Source organism: Prionailurus viverrinus, chromosome D3 (assembly GCF_022837055.1).
Source record: "Prionailurus viverrinus isolate Anna chromosome D3, UM_Priviv_1.0, whole genome shotgun sequence".
NCBI classification, from domain to species: domain Eukaryota; kingdom Metazoa; phylum Chordata; class Mammalia; order Carnivora; family Felidae; genus Prionailurus; species Prionailurus viverrinus.
Window position 1 is genome coordinate 76,926,811 of NC_062572.1, and position 18,604 is coordinate 76,945,414.

Here is an 18,604-nt window from a genome sequence, read left to right on the forward strand (position 1 = left end):
GCATCTGTATGTTAGTTTTTGCTTCATGTTTTATGAATCTCTCTTATTAGGCACATAAACCTTTAGAATTGTTATTTCTTACTGACTTTTTTTTTGTTTTTACTTGTCTCATGAAATGATCTCTTTATCCTTGATAATGTCTTTTGCTTTGAAAATCTACTTTGTTTATAATAATGTAGCCATTTTAGCATTTTTTGGTTACTATTATTAGCATGGTATATATTTTTCCATCCTTTTACTTTTCACCCATTTTGCATCTTTACATTTAAAGTGTGTTTCTTGGGGCGCCTGGGTGGCGCAGTTGGTTAAGCGTCCGACTTCAGCCAGGTCACGATCTCGCGGTCCGTGAGTTCAAGCCCCGCGTCAGGCTCTGGGTTGATGGCTCGGAGCCTGGAGCCTGTTTCTGATTCTGTGTCTCCCTCTCTCTCTGCCCCTCCCCCGTTCATGCTCTGTCTCTCTCTGTCCCAAAAATAAATAAACGTTGAAAAAAATTTTTTTTAAAGTGTGTTTCTTTATGGACAACATGGCCTGCTTTTTAACTGTGGTGTTTAAACCACTTACATGTAATGTGTTTGTTGACATGGTTAGGTTTGAGTCCATCTTTCTGCTCTCTTTTCTCCTTGTCTCATCTGTTCTTTGTTCCTTCTTTTCCTTTTTCTGCTGTTTTTCAGATTAATGGGATCTTTTTTTTTATTATACCACTTTATCTCCTTTATTGGCTTATAAGCTAAAGTTTTGTTATTTTAGTGGCAATTTTAGAGTTTCTAGTTTACATAGATCTTTAACTTATCACAGTGTACCTTTAAGTGGTATTATTACCATTTAACATTTAAAAAAATTTTTTTAGTGTTTATTTTTGAGAGAGAGTGAGTCAGGGAGGGGTAGAGAGAGAGAGAGGGAAGGAGGGAGACAATCTGAAACAGGCTCCAGGCTCTGAGCTGTCAGCATAGAGCCTGACACGGGGCTCAAACTCTGAACAATCAAAGATCATGACCTGAGCCAAAGTTGGATGCTTAACTGACTGAGCCACTCGGGTGCCCCTACCATTTAACATTAAATATAAAAATTGTAAAATGTTTTACTTGCATATTTTACTTCCTGGCCTTTGTGCGATTTTTGTCTTGTAATTTACATTTTGGTATATTATAAACCTTAAATATCACTATTATTTAATAGTCAGTTGTATTTTATGGAGATTTAAATAGACAAAAACCATATATATTTACCTATGTATGTAATTACCATTTTTGCTGCTCTTCATTCCTCTGTATAGATCTGGATTTTTATCTGGTATAATTTTTTTTTTTTTCTGTCTAAAGTACTTGCTTTAACATTTCTTGTAGTGAAGGTCTGCTGTTCTTTCAGCTTTATGTCTGAAAACATCTTTATTTGCTTTTGACTTTGGAAGATATTTTTGGTATAGAATTTTACATTGACCATTTGTATCTTTCAGTACTTTAGAAATGATACTTTATTGTCTTCTCATTTGCATTGTTTTTAACAAGAAATCTGATGCCATTTGTATCTATCTCTGTATATAACTAACATTTAAAAAGTTTTTTTTTACTACTTGTTGTAAAGAGTTTCTCTTTATTTGGTTTTGAGCCATTTGCTTATGAGGCTTCTTGGTGTAGTTTTATGTTTCTTGTGGTTGCGGTTTATTAAGCTTATTTTTGTAGTTTTTATTAAGTTAAAATATTTCTCACCATTATTTCTCCAAATAATCTTTCTTTCCTCTCCTCTCTTCTCTCTTTATTGGACTCAAATTATATGTACATTAGGCCACTTGAAATTGTTTCATAGCTCATTGATGCTTTATTTTTGGATTTTTTTCCTCTCTGTGTTTTGATTAGGTAGTTTCTGTTGCAATGTCTTCAAGTTCATTCATATTTTCTAGCAATATCCAAACTGCTATTAAGCCCAATCAGTGTATTTTTCATCTCAGATATTATGATTTTCATGTTCACAATTTTGAATTGAATCTTTTTTTTTTATATTCTCATTGTCTCTATGTAACTTTTTTCAATATATGAATTACAGTTATAATAACTGTTTTAATACTCTTATTTGATAATTTTGACATCTCTGTCAGTTTGGGGTTGTTTTTAATTGACTTTTCCTCTCCTCATCATGGACTGTACTTTCCTGCTTCTTTGTGTGCCTGGTAATCATTGTTAAGTGGCAGATATTTGAATTTCACCTTGTTGGGTACTTAATGTTTTTATATTGTTATAAAAAAATTTTAAGCTATATTCTGGATGCAGTTAAGTTACTTGGAAGCAGTTTGATCTTTTTCTGGTCTTGCTTTTATGATTTGTTAGGTGGGTGTGGAGTCATGTTCTGTCTAAGGCTAATTTCCCATTACTCAGGCCAGACCTTCCTGAGTATCTGGTACCCCATGAATTCTGAATTTTCCAGTCTGGCTAGTGGGAGCAACACACATATACTTTAGTAGTTTCCTCACACACATGAACTGATTGTGCTCTGCTGAATATTTGAGGGGGACATCTGAAGAACCTTGATCTTTGAAGTTCTCTTCTCTTCCTGTGGATTCTGGCTGCTCTGGTTTCCTGAGACTCTCAGCTCTGTCTCCTTAGCTCAGGGAAACTGTTGGGCTCTTCCTAAATCCTCTTTCCTATATGTTGGTCTAGAAACTCCCAACAAGGCAATAAATGGGGGTAATCATAGAGCTGTTTGTCTCCCAACTCCTCACTTTTAGTCCATCATCATTTGATGTCCAGTGGCTTGAAACTGTTGTTTTTTTATGTATTTTTTGGGTGGGGGTTATTTTAGATGGTATTATAAGTCTATTTCATGTTACTCCATCTTGGCCAGAAGTGGAAGGTCCTCTCCCTTTACTTTAAACATTTTTTTTTAAGTTTATTTAGTTATTTTGAGAGAGAGAGAGAGGATGAGAGAGAGAGAGAGAGAGTGAGCAAGCACGTGGGAGGGTCAGAGAGAGGGAGGGAGAGAATCCCAAGTAGACTGTGCACTGTCAGTACAGAGCCCCATGTGGAGCTTGAACCCATGAACCATGAGATCATGACCTGAGCTGAAATCAAGAGTCGGATGCTTCACTGACTGAACCACCCAGGGTGCCTCCAAAATGTTCTAAATATACTATTACTTCATAAAGTAAATATTCTTTTATTTTTTTAATGTTTATTTATTTTTGAGAGAGAGACAGAGCATGGGCATGAGCATGTGCAGGGGAGGGGCAGAAAGAGAGGGAAACACAGAATCTGAGGCAGGCTCCAGGCTCTGAGCTGTCAGCACAAAGCCTGATGCGGGGCTTGAACCCATGAACCGCAAGATCATGACCTGAGGTCGTGCGCTTATCCAGCTGAGCCACCCAGGCACCCCAAGGTAAATATTCTTTATGTTACATAGTGTTGTAATATTTTTATAGCCATTACTTCAGGGAGAAATGGAAACGGGTTCACAAAGCTAAAAGACTGATTTAAAGTATGGTTAGTTATGGAGGTGTGATTAGGATACAATAACACCTTTTAACTCTAGATCTGTGCTTTTTCTACAATAACACGTATTTTTGTTCTGAATCCACTGAAAATATCTTCCAGATTATCCAGTACAAATCAGTGGCAGGCCACACTCCTTCATTTAATTAGTTTAGAGCTTCATTTAAGACCAGTGCCTGTTAGAGATTTTATTTCTTGTCCTCATCATTACCATCTTCATTATCATTCTTTATAGTTGATGTTTCTTCTTGGCTGACAGTTTTCTCCCTCTGTAACCATAGCAGCAGATACAAGGGGTCCAGCGTACTTTGTGACATTGTCACGATACATTGTGTACTTCACCACCATTACAGTATTCAGTTTACTCACTTGGTTAGTTCTGAGAATGTTACAGTAGGAAAGCTTTAATGTTGCTTCTCATAAAGCATCATGTTTTGAGAGTAGTGAAGAGAATTGAGTCTTTTTCTAAAGCATTTATTTAAGGTAGACTTAGGAGTTTCCATTTGGAATAGCACAGACGCTTATCTTTTAAAGTAAATAAAGGTTAGCAACGTGTAGTGAGAGTTACAGTAAAATATTTTAGGATGGCATCAGGAAACCCACTTTCTATTTGAATATTGAAAATATGGAGTAATTATCTCTTTAACAAAAAAATTGTTGAGCACTTTTTTCTCCAAACATCTCTATTTAGGACATTAGAAAGATTATTCTGATGTATACTCTCTTAAGTAGTGTGTATGTGTGTGTGTGTGTATCTATATACCTATACCTATACCTATACCTATACCTATACCTATACCTATATCGATATCTATATCTATATATCTATATATCTAGTAGATAACTCATGAACATAAAACAACCAGTTTAGGATAAGAAGTGGTCAGAGAATGGACAAAAGCTCTGAGTTCTTGGACTACAGTTCAACAGTTAGGGTATTATATTTCGTCTTTCTGCTCTGACTTCTCTTACCTTGGTTTTCTTTTAAACATTTTCCTCTCCTTATGTTTTCTTTTCCTGACTCCCACTGCAGTGCACATTGACTCACAATCCATTTTTCAAGCTGGATTGCAAACATGAATATGCTCCTTTTCGATAAACTGTCACTTACATGTCGGCTAATACTTGTTCAGCTGCAAAATAATCTATACAGAGTAAAGACTTTAGCTGGGGATTGGACCTTTCATAGACATTTGGGTCTGAGAATAAAGAGGATCTGGAGAGTTCAGCTAACATAATTTCTCATACACATTATCCGGGTATTTCATTGGAAAATAATTTCTTCACAAGAGGTTTATTTTGTCTAGCAGTGGGCTTGTTAATTCAGTCTTTGCCAATAATTAACATTTACTGACAAGTCATGTACTTTTTGATAGAGACAGTTTTTATTTATTAGATACTCAATTGTGCGCTTTATAAAACATCTCACTTGAGAAAGGGATCAGAGTTGTCAGACTAACTTTTTGTTCATGGTTATACAGCCCTAAATCTGCCCATCGCTTTAGGCTTCTCTACATTCTGACGTACTGTACTTCTCTTGATCAATTCAGTAATCTCATGGCATAAGTCTTTGGTCTGTGTCTCTAGTGCTTATCTTGATTGTGACCCTGTGTCTGTGCTGGTAGTTTTGTCTTTACTTAGTGGTAGGTGTGGAAGCAAATCCAAGCAATTTAAGGTTCTAAGGTTATGTAACGATATCTGCTGTTTTATTTTTCAGAAATGTATTTAATTTAGGTTGTCTAAACTTGAAGTAGGAAGTAGTCATTGTTAAATTATTTCAGGAAGCATTTATGTAAATTAACCAATAATTTCTCACCATCTTTTTCCAGGGTCTGTATAGCAAGAAACATATATGGAGTACATATATCAGGTTATTGGATGGACCTGAAGACTCCTTAAAATTTTGTGTTTGAATTTATATGCCTTTTAATAAAAATTGGCATGTCACTTTGGTCTTTGGAAGCTCAAAGGACAGACTTTTATTCTTTCTGTTCACTAATTTGGCACAAGTGCTTTGAACAGTGACTGGTACACAGAAGGTACTCAATAAATACTTGAATGAATGGATCTATAGATACCTTCTCTCTATGTTTCTAGTGTCAGTATGTCAGTAACTAGGTGCTGAATCTACAAGGCTGACATAACAAATCTCTGCCTTCAAGGAGCTTCTATGTACCGGAGGAGATTCAGACAAGTGTAATTTATGATAATATTTTAATTAGTTATTTGCTTTTCCTGCCAGACTCTCAGTAACAGAGTAACTTTGGCTAATCTTTATGAGTTCTTTGTATGCTTAGCCCAATATCTGGCACATAGTAGGGGCTTATTGTTAATTAAATGAAATAGAAAATTTTATTTATTTATTTATTTTTTTAAATTTTTTTTTCAATGTTTATTTATTTTTGGGACAGAGAGAGACAGAGCATGAACGGGGGAGGGGCAGAGAGAGAGGGAGACACAGAATCCGAAACAGGCTCCAGGCTCCGAGCCATCAGCCCAGAGCCCGACGCGGGGCTCGAACTCACGAACCGCGAGATCGTGACCTGGCTGAAGTTGGACGCTTAACCTGCGCCACCCAGGCGCCCCGAAATAGAAAATTTTAATAGCCTTACTTTCACTGCAGTAAACTTCAGACTCTCCCCCCCAGCCCCCATTGTTTTGGGTCTTAGCTCATTTATGTATCTTGGATATTAGTAATGAAGGAGACCTTTTACAGAAGTGGGATTTTTAAACATTCTTTTACGTTTTACTTTTTGAACACTGGCTGGAGTTACAGGCCAAGTCATTGCATCTGAACTTATTCCAAGTCTGATATAATCCAGTGGTGACCTATAGGTTAAGTAGAGTTACTATTTTTCAAACGTTATCAGCACCTGTTATTTCGCCTTGATGTATGTCTGTCAGAACAGCATCTTGGGCCGCTAATTCGTTCTGCTTTACGGTAGGTGCTTATCCTCTCTATTTCCTGGACCTTTGTACTTCCTTATTGCCGTTAGACTTTTTGTGCTCTTTCTCCACGGTGTTTTAAGGAAACCCTTTTTTCTGTAGACTGCTTGATCAACAATGTATCCTAATGCTTCATGTTGATTGAAAAGATGATGAGAATGCTCAACTCCCTGAGACACAGAAGTGTAGACATAAAGGAAGTTTATAAAAGGGCAGATGTTACTCTAAGATCTCTCTTGGATGGAAGACTTAGTGTGGAACGCCTCCTTCTCCTCTATCCACCCCTCTCCACGCTTTATGATTATCACACAGCTCTTTAGATAAAGTGATTCATTATTAAAAGTGTTAATTATTTGTTAGTGTTAAGCTTTGGAAAAACTTCTTTAAGCATTCCGTTTGGTTTTACAGAAATCTTTATCTTCTAGATTTTTTTTTCCGCCTAAAAAATGTATTGAAAGGGCTATTTGTGTTCTTGTGCCAGGAGGCTAATGAGGTTTAGACCAATAACTTGCTACCTAAAGTAAGTTCACTTTCTGTCCTTGATACATTCTTCATGTCACAGTGGCAGTAGGGAACACTGGAATTCAGAGTCCGATTTCATATGAAGACTGAAATAGGCTTATTCAAAAACAGAAAACCCTGGGTATTGTACATGTATATATGCTATCTAATGGGAAGCGAGAGCGCATGTGTGCACGTGTGTGTTAACCCCATGGGTTCATTTATCTTTGCCTATCTGTTCATGTGATAGTAGGTAGTCAGAGAGGCTCTTAGCTGCGAAATTAAGGACATTTCCTAGGTAAAATAATAGAACTTATGCCACTTCTATCATCACTGGAAGTTGCGTTGAGACTTTGCCCTTAAGTTTTACTAAATCCTTAATAAGAGAAAGCCAGTTGATCATTATCATTGCTGCTTTTTTTAAGAAACCAAATGCTCATTTATGCTTTATGGTATAAATTTTTAATACTCAGTGCTACATATGACCTCTTCAGATTTTTATTTGTCATTAAATCTTGAGCTTTTTATTTTAGAAGTAGTACTTTTTAAATTTCTGTTGCTGATTTTTTTTCTGTGTGTGAACAGTTTTGAAAGCTCAAGTAGAATTTGAGTATTCTCAATTAATTATAAAAGTAGTTCTAGATTCTGCAGTTTTAGTTATGAAGTAGGCTGAATGAAATATTTTTTGGTGATGCAGAGATTTTTAAAAACAATCTTACATGTATTACAAAAATAAACTTACATATATTGAACATTATTCTATTAAGACCTATTATTACTTATTCTAGCAGTTTCCTCAGTAGCATTTCTGCTTTCCTTTATGCTGTGACTTAGAGAAGATGTGCTTTTATCCCACTACTTATTTGTCCTGGCCAGGGTAATGGTCACTCTGTCCTGCACTTTTATTCATTTGTATTGAATTTCCTCACGTTCTAATTCTGGCGTCCTCTCACTTAAGAGAAAAATCAGACACAGTCACCACAGCCTTTTGAGGGATGATGATAATTTCTCCTTTTCTATAATTTCTCTTAAAAAGGAAAAAAGTCCCACTTGTTGAAAATCACCAGAGGAACTTTGTCAACAATTTTGGTAGCATGAAAGCTAAAGCCTGACAATTTTCTCTTCGCCAACCAGGCTTGCCAACTTTTTTGCATAAGGAAGTGAATATTTTCTAGGCCATAATAACTGAATTCATAATTAAAAATGATTTAAAAAATGAAAAATTTATTAAGTGGAACATAGAAATATTTGAGATTTCTTTATAAGATTACAATAGAATTCTTGAAGATCTTATGAAATATGCCATTAAAAGCTCTGTTTTTCATAAACATAACATTATAAAGTCATTTTAATTTCATAAGGAACAAAAAACAGGCCTGTGATAATAAAAAAAAATATATAATTTCCCAAATGAAACTTTCATATGTGCAAGATGTGCTTCTTAGGGTTTATGGAGTTGGATTTCCTGCTTTTTATTACTGTTCATGTGCTTCTCTTAGTTGTGCTGTTTACCACCTCACGCGTGCCTGATTGACATTATGACGCATTTGTGTGGAAATTATGAAAAGTTGTTTTCATGCAGCTGTCCTGTAGCTACAAAGGAACTTCACTGCATGAAAAACAAACATATCATTCAGTGGACAATGCTTAATCTGTTCAGGAGCCCAAACCTATTGCTGTTCAATGACAGAAGAAAGGAGAGGGATTAATTTGAAGATGCTTGTGCATGACATATGGTAATTTCTCCATAGGAAGGAAGTGTCAAATGGTGACCTCTAAATCTTAACATTGACCTCCAGTTGTAGAATGTGTGTGCCATACGGTCTTTTTGCCTTTTCATATGATAATTTAAGCTGAAACATTTTCCTGGTAACATTACTTTTTGGGGGTGTGGGGTGCGGGTTGTTGCATGTATTATATAAGGATTAGAACACTCAGTAATTTATAATATAAAGCATTTGTATCATAAAAAATATTTTTTAAACTTCAAAGAATGAAGCTATGTTAGGGTTCTTCTCACAAAAGAACATATATTCTATACAAGTTGGTGTGTTTTAAATTGTATTTTTATAAAATGAGTGTGGAAAATTGAAATGATCTCAGTGGATGCTGGTTTCAGATGTTAAGAAAATAACTTACACGTAAAGTTAGGAAATAAATTATTAGAAAAATGTAATCGACAATATGAAGACCAGCAAAAACTTTTCAGTATGTGGTACATTTTAAAAATTGGATTGTATTTTTGCTAATCCTTAATGTCTGTCATTTTTTATTGTAGTCTTAGTTGTTTTAGCACTGTTTTTTATATTAGCTGATACATTGATAAATTTGAATATTAAATGGAATTTGAACTACAATGTGGTTACTGTCCAGATGTAACCTTTCCCTGCTGTAATCCTTGACAATCATGCCCTTCTGATTAAAACATCATTTTTCAGTTCTCCATTTACTATGTTTTGCCAATTTTGTTTTTCATTCTTCACTAATACTGAGCTTTTTTTCAGAAGCCGCTGTACCTCAATTCTCTCCTCTTTATTTCTTCTGTTTTCTCTGCAAGTTCCTGCTCCTGTCATTTCCGCTCGGTCTGATGCTGATCACTCTGGCTCTGACCCTGCTTCCACTCCTGCTTTACATACCTGTTTCTTAGTAAATGAAGGTATTCTCTCTCAACTTTCTAACAACTCCCTCTCAGTCTGTGCTTTATTCTGATATGACATGTTCTTTTTATCTAATTTATACATTTATCTGTTTTGTTATATGTGATATCCAAAAGTTTCCGTTTTATAACTTGATTTGCTAATGTCAGTGCTGAGGACCAGTTACGAAAATGTAATGCTACTCGTGGCTGGCGTACTTGTGTTTCTTGTAATCTAGAATGCTGTTAAATAAAGAAGGGCAGAGATGCCAATCTTTGATGTGCAGTAGATATTAAAAGGTGGATTGGTTTTCATAGTGATGTTTGTCATGTGATCTCTGGTGTTAGAACTAATGAGTTTATTTTGCATGTACCATTACTCTGAGGTGGGGGGGGGAGATGTGAGGGGCCTCTCTACATTCTCATATGAAAAGTCTTCAGAATGTTGATTAGCACCAGTGATTACAGACTGTGAGGAATTCACCTGTTTATCCTCCTTACTGTTTCTGTTTCTGGATGAGGCAAAAATCCATAATTTCAATTTTTAAGATGTAGTTAGACTACCATATTATCCCTGTGGATTTAGACTAGTTGCAAGTATTTTTGGAGCTCTGAAAATGTGAATGGAATCCACAAACCTTTTTTTCCCACGAGGATTATTTATACTGCCTGGAAGCCTAGCAGAACTTGTGAGCTCTGACTTACATCATGGGCTTAGCCTTCACCAGGATGTATAATATAAAAAGGAAGAAATTTACAAAATCTCAAACGTAACCCAGATTGATTCGGACTCTTTATTAAAAAGCAGCATTACCAGTCCATTCAACTGGAAAGAATGGTACAATATCCATTAAGTATAGAGAGCTCATGTTCTAAGTAGCACTTGTTTGGAAAGAAAACACAGGAACACCAAAGTGTAACTTAGTTTTTGTTTGGCTTCCCTGTCATAGGCATGTACTAAGGTTAGTATGTTAAGACTGGGTTTTAGCAAAAATAGTTACGGTCATGTTTGTTAAGCTATTGTGAAAGATAGTAATTTGTTCAAAAAAAAAGCTGTTGACTTTGGACCATGGTGAGAATCATTATCCTATTAAAATTTAGCTCATAAATATGCTTCATACTTTCATGAGACATTAAAGCACTTAAAGAAATTATTAGGTGGTAACTTATGTTTACATATATATTTGCGTGTGTATAGATATATATGTACATATCCTCTATATATGTATATATATCCTCTTTGGAAAGAAATTGTAATCTAAAATGTATGTGCTCATCACCTAAGTTATGTAATCATATATTCTCAGTTGATGAGAATTTTCTTATTGAAAGGATGAATTTTTAGATAGGTGGCTTATCTGTCACTCATTCTCCTTCTCCCCCTTTCTCTCTCTCTCTCTCTCTCTCTCTCTCTCTCTCTCTCTCTCTCTTTTTTAACAATCCCAGTAATAGTTTTGAATTTTATGGTAGGGTTCTTATTATTTTATTTTTTAAATTTTTATTATTTTTTTAATGTTTATTTATTTTGAGAGAGAGAGTGCGCAAGCAGGAGACGGGACGGGAGAGGGAGACACAGAATCTAAAGCAGACTCCAGACTCTGAGCTGTCAGCACAGAGCCTGATGCAGGGCTCAAACTCATGAACCGTGAGATCATGACCTGAGCCAAAGTCGGACGCCCAACCGGCAGAGCCACACAGGCACCCTGGGTTCTTGTTGTTTTAGAAGACTACAGTTTAGATGACTTCAAAACATTGATTTGTTAAAATTCTGCGATCACAGATAACCCAGCTTGTATATGGTAATAGACAATTCTTTTTGCATTCATTCTTGGTCATTTTTCTTTAAATATTATCCCCAGAAGGTGTTACGGTAATTATTGTGGATTAATAGTGGCTTCATGAGTGATTTGGGAAGGCTGAAGCATTTATTGTGTATATATTTTTCAGACACCTTTAAAACAGGGTTGAAATGACTATTTGAGAATGTCTGGGTAGCGTTGCTTTTAGACATCGCAGCGACTTACAGTGTTTGTTTTCTTCATATACTTAAGTTTCATATTATGGATTAGAATTTTGGAAAAAATAACTTTTATTCCCATAAATTAAAGTTAATGATGCTTAAGATTTTGTAAATTTTAGATTATCCAGTTTTTATTTTATGAAATGTCTGAATTCATATTTCCCCTCAAAGTTGATGTTATGTTACTCAGTTATGATTGTGTTTAAATATCTGGTTCACTTTGTAAGAAAAGAGGTCGATAAGTATTAATTAAAGGCCCTGTGACAGACAAGAGAAGACATCTCTGTTGACTGATAAGGTGGTCATACACAGATGGCCAGGCCTTAAGTGACACGAACTTATCTTTGGATATCTGTGTGAATGCCCTTTTAACTGAAAGTGGTTTTAAGTCTATTACTCTAGTACATGTTTATTTCTACACTTTCTCAACCCTGAATATATTTTATCTTCGAGGGACTGTTTAGAAATTTGTTTTCCTTGTAGAATTTGAATGTACTTTATGAGGAAATTTATTTTTATTTAAGACTTTGAAAGTTTTTATAAGTACCAATTACTTGATTTAGAGATGAACTACATTTGATATAATTCTTTGTATAAAATATCTAATAAAAGTGGAAATCCTTAACAATACAATTTAGCACATTTGCCCTCTTTTTTTTTTTTTTTTTTTTTTTGGTTTTTGGTATATTTGAAGAAAAATCTTTAGGGAATGCCAAAATGTTTAAAGTATTTATACTATGTTACATTTTAACAGGATGGAGTCAGTTGGCTGCTATGCATTGTGTTATGCTGCCAGACCTGCTGGGATTGGACAAGTTTAGGCCTCCACTTCTAGAGATGCTGGCTCGGAGATGGCAAGATCGATGCTTGGAGGTAACGTCGTTGTGATATGGCTAGAAAACAAAAACATGAACGCATTAGACATGTGTAAATTTTTTTTTAATGTTTATTTATTTTTGAGAGACAGAGAGAGACAGAGTGTGAGCGGGGGAGGGGCAGAGAGAGAGAGAGGCAAAGACACAGAATCTGAAGCAGGCTCCAGGCTCTGAGCTGTCAGCACAGAGCCCAACGCGGGGCTCGAACTCACAAGCCATAAGATCATGACCTGAGCCGAAGTCGGATGCTTAACCGATTGAGCCACTCAGGCGCCCTAGACATGTGTAAACTTGAGATGAAATGGTTAATACTTACCTAATTTCTTTTCACCAGTTTATTATGTGACAGAAAATATGGGTTTCTGATTTTTTTTTCTAAGTTTATATACCAAACAGTAATGTTACAGCTTGCGAATTTGTTTACTTTTTAATCCAGTGAATATTTGACAAAAGCTTTCATATATTTCCTGGAACTGTTTAAGTATTGGTTTTTGTATGGATTGTACACATACATCCATGCTCACATACACCTCCCCCCAAATCACACACTGGGTTGTAATTACACCAATCAAATTCTGAGTGAATAGCCATTGTCCAGTGGAAGGTACTGTGTTATAATAAAAGTCTTTGGAATTCGAAGAGACCTGGGTTTAAATATCAGTTCTGCCAATTATTAACTTTGTGACCCTGGGCAATTTACTTAACCTGTTTGAAGCTCATTTGTAAAGTGGGGATAATAATATATTCCTCATGGGATTGCTGTCAGGATCAAATCAGATAATGCAAGTGAAACAGTAAGTACAGAGCCTGACACATGGTAGGAGCTCAATAAATGGTGGCTGTTATTTTGTGTTAATGGACTTCTGCTGTATTAGATACTGCTTGGAATGTAATATCACCAGGAACTTGGAAATGTTTTATAGAGATTTCCTTTATTATGGCATTTGACCTGTCTAGCTGTAGCAGTTTGTATCATTCAAGATTTTGAACTTACCAAAATATAGATATTCCCTGCATCTGGTTTCCCTTCCCTCATCTCCAAGTGGAATCGCACCATACTCAAATCTTCATGGTTTTGCATTGACTTGTTTTTGAATTCACTTCAAAAATCAGTTATAATTAAAAAGAATTTTTATTTAAACTCTTATCAGACACTGCTGATACGTTTTCAGTTATAAAGAGTTAATAAATTGATTGATACACCACTTGACAATTGACTAGCTTCTTTGACTCTGTGCTTTGTGGTAATTTGCCAAAAGAACACTAAAACTGCAAAATAAAAGTTGTGTGCCGCATTGAAGGAAAAACTGGGATGATGTAACTTTGACAACTAGTTTCCTTCTATAGAACTAATATTAGTACACAAGAATGTACTTTGCTTATTTGTTGAAAACAAATCGTTTAAGCACGTCTTAGGGACACATGAATCGTGCGGAGTTATACATACGTTTGTACAAACAATACCGATTTAGCATATATCATACAAAGAAACTCACTAGATAAGGTTAGATTTCTTCAGGCTAAAAGAGAAGATACATTTAACAGTTCTAACAGTGACTTTCAACAGGATCAATGACATGGAAATTTTAAAGTGAAAATGCTAAATGAAAGTGCAAGAATGTTTCAAAGGCTTTGGAAAATGAAGTTTTAAACCCAACGCTGCATAAATGTTCACATATTCTGTCTATTAGTGTTAAAATATTTTTCAGCGAGCTCATTCATTAAAATGTCTTTCATTTGCTCACATCCAATTTATTCTGCTTTAAATACTTAATTCACTATTTGGTCTGTAGTTTTTCTCCCGTAAATTAATGTGACTTGTATATTTTCTAGCTTCATTTCATTATGAACTTTCCAGTTTTTAAACACCTCACTAACTGATCTGCTTTCTGTTTTTTTCATTTGGATCTGTTTCCTGCTCAGGTCAGAGAAGCCGCGCAGGCCCTGCTTCTAGCTGAACTGAGAAGAATTGAGCAAGCGGGACGGAAGGAAGCCATTGATGCCTGGGCCCCGTACTTACCTCAGTATATGGACCATGTCATATCACGTAAGAGTTCTCTGCAAAGCTTTCCGATTTCCGATGCTTAGGTACGAAGAAAGTACTAAACTCACAGATATGCTCACTACTACTTATCATCAAAAGTGAGTCATTGAAAGTCACACTAAGGGATCTTTGAATTCTATGCATGCATTTTCCAAATCCCTATGGTTTGGAGTTTTATTTTATTTTATTTTTTATTTTTTATTATTTTTTTTAAATGTTTGTTTATTTTTGAGAGAGACAGAGCGAGCATGAACAGGGAAGGGGCAGATACAGAATCTGAAGCAGGCTTCAGGCTCTGAGCTGTCAGCACAGAGCCCGACGTGGGGCTCGAACTAGGAGCTGTGAGAGCATGACCTGAGCGGGTCTGCCGCTCAACCAACTGAGCCACCTAGGCGCCCCTGATTTAAAAAATATATATCAGAATATTCTCTAATGGACTGACCTCTTTTTTTTTTTTTAATGTTTATTTATTTACTTAGCGCACTCAGGGGAAGGGCAGAGAGAGAGAGAGAGAGAGAGAGAGAGAGAGAGAGAGAGAGAGAGAAGGAGAAAGAGAGGACCCCGAGCAGGTTCTGCACTGTCAGTGCAGAGTCTGACTCAACGCTCCATCTCACAAACTGTGAGATCATGACCAGAGCTGAAATCGGGAGTTGGACGCTTAACTGACTGAGCCACCCGGGTGCCCCTCTTACAAAATTAATCCCAATCAAAAATCCTACTCTATTTAAACAGTAGCATCTGTCTCTGTTGCATTATTATGCTTGTGGATGCCAGCGTGTGGTGATCTGATGATATGCAAGTGCAGTAGAAGGTAGATCCTTTCCAAGTTGAAGTTGGAATTGTGAATTCTTAAGAAATAAAGATTGGGTAGAGTTAGACCAGTGTACTGTTAAGAAAGAAAATTCGTGAAGATCTTTTAGAAGAAAATAATTTGAACGGATTGGGAAAGACCTTGGGAAAAGTTCTTGAAGGGTTTGCATATTTTTTGCAGCATCAAATCTTGGTAATCATGCTGCTAGGTCAAATGCAGTATGAAACAAAATCAGTTTTATTTTATTTTGTTTTATTTTATTTTATTTTATTTTGGCTAAATTCTCAATGAAACTTTTAAAACTTTTTACTTTGAAAATTTGGCCTGGGTCTCAGGTGGCTTCGTTTTAAATGATTTTTGCCAATACGAAGCTCTTGGTAATAAGATGCTCACTATACGTGTCAAGACAGACAATACATGACAGTACAAAAGGACTATAATTGTTACAACTGGTATAACTCTACCAGCTGTTTGTCAGTGGTGACTCTCGTATTTGAAGAGCCCTGAACAGTGCTATTTGTTCAGTAACTTGCGGCTATTAGTTTTATAATATTCTGGAAAACAGCTCATCGGCTCATCGTAAACTTTATTGAATAAAAGATGCCTCAATTTAAGGACAAACTGTGAGTAAAACACTGTAGACTACATTGAAGAGGAAACATTAGCAAATCATCGGAGGTCCTTTTGAAAGGAGAACGCTGTTATGGAATATTGAGAAACCATTTCCGGACACCTTTATTTGGAATGGACTGCAGTGGGAGAGTGGGCTGAAGCAGAATAAGTAGTTGGGCAGCTACTATGGAGGGGAGATGCGACCGAGACCTAGATGTACATAGAGTGGAATAGAAGGTATTTCTAAGGCTTGATTACAGACTACCCCGAAAGGTCTATGAAAACTCCGAAGATGCGTGCAGTGTATTCTTGACAGTTTGGGAAGAGAGGTACCATTAACAATGGTGGTGAATGCCATTTTGTTTTATTTTCCTGGAAAGAAGAGAATGAGTTTGGTACAAGATAAAAGTGTAATGTAGTCACAAATTACTCCCTGAAACAATGATAAGAATGTATATGTTGCTAGGTGAGAGGTCTATTAGAGGGTCCAGAGAGGATACGGTATAAGGAAAATAATCACAATACCTACCATTAATTGAACACTTTCTCTGTCAGGCTTTTGCTAAGTGCCTGGTCTGCGTTATTTCATTAAACCGCTGCAGTAAGCCTGTAAACTAGGGACTAGTGTCACTGCCCACCCCCCCACTCCCCCACCAGATGAGTTAGTTGAGGCCAAGAGAGATTAAAGAACTTTCTTAAGGTCCCTCGGTTACTAAGTGACTGTCAGACTACAAAACTTATTGTCTTAACCACTCTTTATTCCTTGCCTCCTCCAGCAGCCTTAGATCTTAAAGTGGCGGTGGGGATAGAAGAATGAGTAGATATGTGCCTTAGCTACTCCTGATTTCAGACTGTAATTTCTAGCCATATTAAATTTAACAACAACAAAATGAATCAGAAACATAACTGTAAGAAAATTACTCTGTATTGGTTCCCGTCATCGTTGAAGTAGAAACTAGGTTGTTCTTAGGTCAGATTTCAACCTTTCCATGTATGTAAATTATAGTCCTTCATATTTAGTTACAATATCCTGGAGTACTTTATTAATTAATGGAATGATGGCTTACTTAAAATTTTAATCTTTTCACTTAATGTTATTGTATTTTTAGTGAAAGAATAAACATGTATTCTCCATGTGACGTTTAAAGTAGCTTGCACTAACAACTCTTGCTATCATAGATTAATCTATTCTGGAACTTTTACATTGCCTGAGTATAAAATTAGTTTTAGTTTGCTTTACTGGGAGCTTTCTATGTTAATAAAAGAATGTCAAGCTGAGGGAGTAAGGATTCTGAAAGTGTGAAAGGAGAAGAAAGCATACAACAAATGAGAAATGACCACATAGGGCTGCTGAACAGATTTGCTGTCCAGAGGGATCAAAAGGTTATGGAGCCAGCTGGTGGACAGCCCACACCTGCCATAACATGCTTGTAGTGAAATCGCGTCCCCCATGGTCATTGATGTTTGAGGAGATGATTCTCGTGGCGAGCTAACAGCATAAAATGTTCTTTTAGAAACTTAAAACCTATTTTTAGCATAGGAGTCTTCTTACTAAAGTAGGTAAAATATTAAGCACTGCATCTGGTAAAATACATCATTCATCAGATATTTTCTTATAATTTAATCATCCTAAGCATTTAGAAACGTGCAATAATTCCCAATGCGGTATTGGCAGCTCCTGACTTATGACTGGGCTTGATCTAAGAGTCCCTTTGTTAGATGTTTGTCTGAGACTCTGAAAATGCTTTTGCTTGAAGAGCAGAATATCATACCAGGCTGATGGACTGTGATCGTCCTTCGCCTTAGAGATCTGGAGCCTGAGGTTTAAAGTGGGAAGTACCTTTCTCTCACTTCACAGCCAGTAAGTCACTGAGCTGGGACTAAGATGACAAGCCAACTGGTCATACTGACTGGGGTCTTCTGGAATTTTATTTAGGTACATTATGCAATAAAAGCCTCGTGTGGGTTTTCTGAGAACCTCAGGAAAGCAGTGGGCCAGAAGCCAGTTGCTTTTCTTAGGGCTGTTGAGAGCGTTCAAGGAGGAACTTTCTGTACAGCATCCGGCACAGTATATTACACACCTAGTGAATGTTGGCCGGCTGTCCCCTTTCCTCTGCTCTGCTGGTTTCTGGAGTTTTGTTCTCGTTATTGTCACTGCCTCGGAATTCACGTGAATTTATATCGCTCAGGGATTCTGGCCGTAGACCAGAAATCACTAGGGAGGAAAAAGGAGCAATCGTCTGCCTTAACTGAAAAGCCAGTTCACAAATGTTCATAAAAACCAAGTCCTAATTGAGTGATGTGAGAATTTTGCTTCAGGTGATGGAGCCCTGTCCCAGAACGTGTTAGGAAACATTTTATCCCTTACAAATGCAGGCAGTATGTAAACTTTTGATGCCTAATTTTTGATAGAATATCTGTGGGTAAGTGTATTGTGATTCTTACTGTACTGGTAACAGGACTGGAATTATAAATATTGCATACATTCTTGTGATAGTGACTTACGTACATATTGTAAATATTTTGAGTTGTCACTCTTTAGCATGTATTTATAATGTTTTATGTTACAAAATACTTTTTATAAATTCTGCGGGTTCTTTTTACTAACGGGATTAGTGTTACTTTGTGACACGTGTGACGATTCAGATGAAAATGAACTGTTTAAGTTGTCTCAGATTTAT

At 36.3% G+C, this 18,604-nt stretch overlaps 1 protein-coding gene across 5 annotated transcripts in view; it reads left to right on the forward strand.

The window, feature by feature from the left end:
* The window catches only part of WDR7 (WD repeat domain 7), a 363,164-nt gene that overhangs the window by 109,756 nt on the left and 234,804 nt on the right, over positions 1–18,604 (forward strand). For 4 of the 5 annotated variants that reach the window (XM_047827886.1, XM_047827884.1, XM_047827883.1 and 1 more), the window contains 2 exons: positions 12,336–12,454; positions 14,380–14,503. In XM_047827886.1, coding sequence (XP_047683842.1) covers positions 12,336–12,454; positions 14,380–14,503 — 243 coding nt within the window. Of the gene's footprint in view, positions 1–9,483; positions 9,583–12,335; positions 12,455–14,379; positions 14,504–18,604 lie in introns of all 5 variants that reach the window. The other variant, XM_047827887.1, reaches the window with a different exon arrangement.